At 40.1% G+C, this 6,494-nt stretch overlaps 1 protein-coding gene across 2 annotated transcripts; it reads right to left on the bottom strand.

Annotated features, from left to right (window-relative positions):
- Nucleotides 1-410: 410 nt before the first annotated feature.
- tent5c (terminal nucleotidyltransferase 5C) lies at nucleotides 411-6,246 on the bottom strand. 2 transcript variants are annotated; one of them, NM_200507.3, is given in 2 exon segments: nucleotides 411-4,703; nucleotides 5,891-6,014. In NM_200507.3, a coding segment is annotated over 1 exon segment (1,176 nt). In that variant the 5' UTR covers nucleotides 4,692-4,703; nucleotides 5,891-6,014; the 3' UTR covers nucleotides 411-3,515.
- Between the last annotated feature and the right edge of the window lie 248 nt (nucleotides 6,247-6,494).

The following is a 6,494-nucleotide window of genomic DNA, read 5'->3' as shown; positions in this document are numbered from 1 at the left end:
CAGACATGTAGTAGAGCATATGAGTAGCACATTTAAATTATTTTTTTTTACATGATTAATTCATATTAAAATTACAAATCTAATACACAAGCAAAAGGTGAGCAAAGGTTTAGCCCAGTGTGACTGATATAGATCAGGACTATCTATATCAGGCCCAGTGAGCAGAGACTGCTGATTCATACTTGTGCTTTTAAGGGCAGTGGAGCAGCGCAGCAGAGATGAACACCACAGGGGCCAGAGAACCCTTGAGAATAAACACCTCGCTGAACACTGATCATTTCAACACTTCAAACCATCAGTCTCCACCATTACCAGAAAACACTGCAATAAAGCATCAGTCTTTCTCAAAGATCAAAGCTATAGAACAGCAGTTTTAGTATAGTGAAAGAAGACGCTTCAGAAGAAAAATGTATAGAAAATAACTTATTTTATTTCAAAGAAAACAGCATGGAAAAGAATGGGCTTTCAATACTTTATTTTTCCCCTTGATACACATTTTCCTTATTTCTCAATTCCATCCAAAGGAAAATTATAGTGAGGTAAAAGTGCTGAGAAACAAAATGGCATAAATGAATCGACATCATAGATCACCACGCCGGCAGTAAGCCGACATAAGGATTTCAAAACAATAGTGCGACTTATTCCATTTGTCTTTTTTTTTTTAAACTCACAATCATTAGCATCCTCACAGACAAACAAGACAATAATCACAAAAAATAAACAATCTGCTGAAATCCACAACTCTTCTTGCAACGTTGCTAAAGGGCTTCAAAAAGGCCTCAATCATCATTAAGACTTGCACTTTAGACAAGCATGTTCAAATCCAATAAACATTCCACACACACGCACACACAGAGAAAGGGAACTAGGTTACAAAAGCTCCAACACATTTGTGTTCTCAAAGGCTAACACACAGGAATCTGGAATTACAGCTGACATTGGGGACATAAAAATTAATAAAAAAGGGGGACAAAAGAAAATAGAGAACACTCAAAGCATGCTTTCCTATTTTCAAACACTCCCTTTCCAAGAAACATACTTCACACGGACTTCAAACAGGAAATCAGCCAAGCCTCATCACACCAGGCCTTATCTATAGTAAGCGCATCTGGACAAGATTAATAATAAAAATAGTCAGGTTTATTTGTTCAATTAGAAAATACTATCAAATCAAAAAAAGAAAGGGGCAAACTAAAATAAAAAATATTTAATGCATTTTACACTTCATGAAGTTTGTAAAACAAATGCTGCGCCACTGTAGCCCTTCATGTCCCTGAGACACACACATCTTTACAGTTTTTGTGCTCACGGGGCTTTGGAGTATCACAAGGCCTGTAAAGTGCATTCATTGTTATGGGCATCTCAACAATTTAGCCTTTTGAAAAAATACAGTGCACAGGAATTGCTTTGATTAGGAGGGTGACGTAGAGAGAACGTGAAAAATGACAACAGCTGGAATGACTGGAAAACTACACAAGGGGGAGGAAAAATAAATAAATAAATTTTTCAGATCCAATTAGTCACCCTTGTTAAATGGACTGTAGAAAGCTAATGGTGCCAAGTGTTCTGAAATCAGACCGGATTGAGCAGGTCTTTGTATCGTTTAATGAATTTGAAGCAAAGCTCAAATAGATGACCACAAAAAAAAAAAAAAAAAAAAAAAAGGCACATGAGCTCATGTTGCTGGTTCAAACATTGGTCCAGCAAGACAAGTATGGGAAGCCAAGAGGAAGAGGGAAAAAATAAAAAAACTAACCTAAACTGACATAGGAGTAAAAATCCATTCCGGCTTAGTGCGCTTTAGGGTGTGAACCAGTAAGAGGGAGGCTGTGTGACCCTAGAAGTCTGTGAGGGCAGATAACAGAAGGAACGTGGCTCTCATGGTTATCTGGTGCATATAGGCTTGTAGAAGCTGAAGCAGCAGGAGCTGTAGCGCGTGAGCGGAGGAAACCTGAGGGGCAGGGGGGCAGCTGTCGGCCATTACGTAAGAGTAATAGACTTCTCTGAATGGGCCGATGTCGAAAGAGGAACTACCGTGCATTAAGGGGAAAGGGTGGGTGGGGGTGTATCAGAAAAGACAGACAAGAATAGGCATTCACATAAATTAATACTGTCTTATGCACAAAATAACCCAGCTGACAAATGCGCTGTTCCTCGAAGCCTTCACATCAAATTCACAGACAAAAGGACCAAGACAGGAGACACTAAAACCCAATCAAGAAGAACAGCAAATCCAGCAACATCGATTAGATCCAAAACTGGAATGGAATCCACTCAGGCATGCTTTTACGTACATTTGAATGAGCACGGGTATGTCTGTAACTCCACCCAGACCTCAATTACCAGAAAAGGCTGCGTGACATACCATCGTTCACTTCTCATGTACAGTGACGCTAGTCAGGAGCACAGGACAGACAGTCGGCTCACTAGAAATTCCACCCCACATGCTGTCCATTCAAGGCACATCCCAAGAGCTACAGGAAGGGATAATTTTAGAGCGTTGTGACACCATTTGGCTTGGCTATGCTGTTAGCTGGAGGTCTCGTTACATACGGCAGTGCTAAGTCTGCTAATGGCCGCAAAAAGCTCAGGAGGACAGATCGTCCAACAGGTGATCCTTGTATGGACAAGCATGATCTCTTCCAACATGAACACTATGTTAATGAGGAGAGGAAAGTTTACCAGTAGACCCACGCAATCTGGATCATTAAATGGACTTGTTACTGCTCCCTCTGCATTATGGGGGGAAAAAAAGGAACAATCTTTTTCGTACACGCTGCAGCCGATTTTGATTTCAGTCTCTTCACTAATGTAACTTCCAAGACTGAACATCCTGACAAATTGCACAATTTCTCCAAAACGCATCCACACAGCAAACTGAAGCACATAGTTTTGAATACTTCAACATGATTCAGCTCACATTTCTATTAAATGGAAACGAAAACTTTAGCTGCCCACCAGTGTACCAAAAAAACAAATAAAAGCTCCTGATAACTCGAGTCCTAGAATACCAATTTCACCTGTGCTCACATTTTTCATCTTTTTCTTTCTAAATTTTTTTTTGTATTTTTTTTCTCCAAATTTCTAAGAACATTATTATATTTTTTTGGCATTTATATTTTGTAACACACAGGAAATATATAAATTTGTCCCAATACGCTTTACTTTTGGGGTTAGAATCTAATAAGGCACTATGGGAATTGTTTCTCTTCAATATGGAAAATAAATCTCTCAGATAAGGGACAGATGAGAGCAACAAACAAATCTGAAACTTCTTATTAAAGTAAAAAAAGGGAAAAAAATTAATTCAAATCCCTAAAATATATCACTTTGAATTAGAAATGTCTTGGCACCTCTGCAGAGAAGGAATTAAAAAGAAAAGAAAAAAAGAAAAAAAAAAACTTTGATATTTTAAACATCCTTTATGTCTACAGAGGGAAACTTCCCTTATGGCCAATTATCTGGCGTTCTGACCAACTGATGGATTTAGTCTTCAAATAAGCATCCTTTGTGTCTTAGTTACACGGCAACCAAGTTGGAATGGACTGGTTACAAGAGGCCACATAGTAGTTGTTGAAGTTCAGGTCTTTGACATACGGAGCCGGCTGGTAGTAGCAGGTGACGCTGGACACATCAGGTATAGCGTTCTGCTCAGCGAGCACCCTGAACGCAGTCAGTGAGATGAGGTTCAGCGTCTGCCGTCTCTCGTGTCCCATGAGACACACAGTGCTCTCGTTCACCACCCGCCGCAGGATCATGAGGTAGTTGTACTTGTTCCTCTCCTCACCAATAAAGTGGCTTTGAAGATAAGCCTCCAGTTTGCGCTGTTGTTCAACAATGTCGGGAAAGTCAATGAAGAAACGGGAGCACATGTAGCGTTCCAGAGCCTTAAATTCATCTGGATCTGTAGGCTTGAATTCTCTCACCAGGAGGTTGCAGTATTTGAGTAAACCACCACCACGGATTTCCTCTGGGCGTTTGGTGGCAATGGTCTTATTCGTGAGGTGGCCCAGAGCCTCAACAAAGTCACCATACATGCTCTCCCCTACCACCGTAGGGTGGAAATGCTGAGACATGGGATTTTCTGACAAGTCATAGTAGGACAGAACAGAGTCCAAAATAATCTGGAAGGAGTCCACACTGAACTCAAACTGTCTCCGGATTGAGTCCACAAACTTTAGTTCTACATTGCGGCCATTGTTGTTGGACAGTGAGATGAGGGACCAGCGGTCCTGATCAGTGTAAACTTTGACCAGCTTCTGGACATAGGCCTCTTTCAGTGTCATCGGGGTGATCTTCTCCTTATTCACCCCCTCTGGTAGAAAGTCCAACAAAGTGCTCAGAACCACATCTTTGATGAGCTGGAACTCCTCTTCCCGAGGAAGGTCTACCCTGAAGATGACGTCCAGGTCTTTGTAGCTCCAACCAATGTCCTGAACCAGCACGTGGCTGGCTGTAGAGCCGTTCAGACGCACATCTTTGACCATAATGCCTCTCAGCTCCAGCCGGTTTCTCACCATCTGTACAATATCCTTCAGCCGGACCTCGAGGGTGGGAAAGTTGCCACGTCCATGAACCGGCACGGCCTCTGTCAGCACATCGTTCAAGCGGCTCACTTGCTCCCAGGTAAGCACACTTTGTGACTCACTTTCATTGCTGGATGAGGTTGAGGCTGAGGCCATGTTTGCCATCTATGCAGTTTCCTGAGATAAAATACAAGGGCAAAAATTTCACTGAGTCCATTTTTTTTTTAAATAAAAGGGGAAAAAAACTAAATCTTTGAAAAGATTTGCATTTTAATATTTAACTTGAATAACGAGCCTGAAATTAAAATTAAACACATGGTACATAAGGAACACATATAGACACACTGTCCAACAGGTTCCCTGCTCTCGTATAACAGAAAAGCTAACACTGATTCTCAGGCTTTCCAGAAGGCCAAACAAACTCCAAACAGAAACTGAAGCATTTACGGGGTAACACTCAGCTGCTGCTCAATTAGTTTATCAAGTAAAACAAGCCCAAAATAGAAAAGCACAGAGATGCACACAGAGATAAAAGAAATGCACAAAAGAAAAATGTAAATTCACATTAAATTAAGTTTTATAACTAAACAACAACAACAAAAAAAGTGTAAAAACATTCACAACAATTTTTAAAAAATGAGGCTGTCAACTATACAAATCAAATAATATTAAAGGAAAAGTTTGATACTAAACGGTCCGCTTTTAGTTCCCATTGAGAAATTCTCGATCATTTCAGGAATGTGTTAGAAAGTTAATTTATTCGCAATTGTTTTACATAATCATACAAAAAAGTATCATTTTGGACGCGTTTCAAATTTGGATAAAAACAACAAGACTTTAAGACACAAGACACCTCAGCATACATACTTGCAACACAAGTACATTCAGTGGAAGTAATTAAAAACAGTCGCTCTATGTTTTAAATACAATAAATCGATCTAATTTTAGTCGAACAAACGATTGAGGTAAAGTTAGTTTAACATTCGCTCGTTCGTTCGCTGACAGCTCCCTATATTGTTTATTTGCTGCTAATATGATTTTTAATATGTATGATTAGCAGTACTTTTCTGAAATTGCATTATTAAGGAGAAAGTCCGAATGTGTGAATATTAAATTAACTTAACCTCAATGAACAACCGAACCATCGCAGCATGGCGAAGAAGAGAAAGAGCAGCGTTTGAAAAAGTGCACGTGAGGGGTCGAAAGAGTATCAGTCAGCATTCGGGACAAACACACCAAAAATTCTAACGTTAATGGATTTAATCGGAAAAACAAACTTTAAAGTTAACCTCGCGACTGCATCCAAACCACATAGACTCAACTCGCTTAAATCGAGAAAAACTCTTGAAATAAATGCAACCTACTGTTCTCGGGAAATCCACCTGAAGTGCTCAGCAACGTGGTTGGCACAAAGTAGTGGATGTCAAATAAGTTTTAGCAGCAGCACCTCCATCCATCTGTTCAGTCATCAAACGCCAGAGCTTCTCTTCTGAAGACACACACACGCGCTCTCTCTTATAACTGCCTACAAAATAACCTGACCATCCGGAACTCCACCGCGCACTATTTCCCCCCAAGCCTTGTCATATACACGTGGATCACACACAGCATATTTGTTTTATTTGAATCGTTAAATCTTAACTAATCTCTCTGCATTGCACTTACCTGAACTCCAACGTCAAGCGCCGTGATAGAAGACATTTATGAACTAAAGCTCCATGAGAAATTTAAAAACATACTATACTATTTGCTGGTATCAATGCGCCAGGAGAAGCTTGTGATTGGCTGAATAGGCTTTTATGTTGCCAGGCGACCACAGGCACATGTCGACCATCTGACGTCCAGATAGGTAATGATATCAGACAGAAGTATTCTGGCTTTTCTTCTCAGCTTACAAAAACTTTTTGATTTTAAGACAATAAATTTATTGTTTTGGATTTGGGAGTCAGATTGTAAGGAAATGGACAA

Source organism: Danio rerio, chromosome 9, assembly GCF_052040795.2.
Source record: "Danio rerio strain M-AB ecotype USA chromosome 9, GRCz13ab, whole genome shotgun sequence".
Taxonomy (NCBI): Eukaryota; Metazoa; Chordata; class Actinopteri; order Cypriniformes; family Danionidae; genus Danio; species Danio rerio.
Note: the sequence above shows the minus strand (reverse complement) of the source record. Positions and strands in the feature narration are given on the sequence as shown.

Bases quoted from the DNA above. Each gene is read 5' to 3' on its own strand.
- tent5c (XM_087266003.1), bottom strand. From the start codon at position 4,691: ATGGCAAACATGGCCTCAGCCTCAACCTCATCCAGCAATGAAAGTGAG.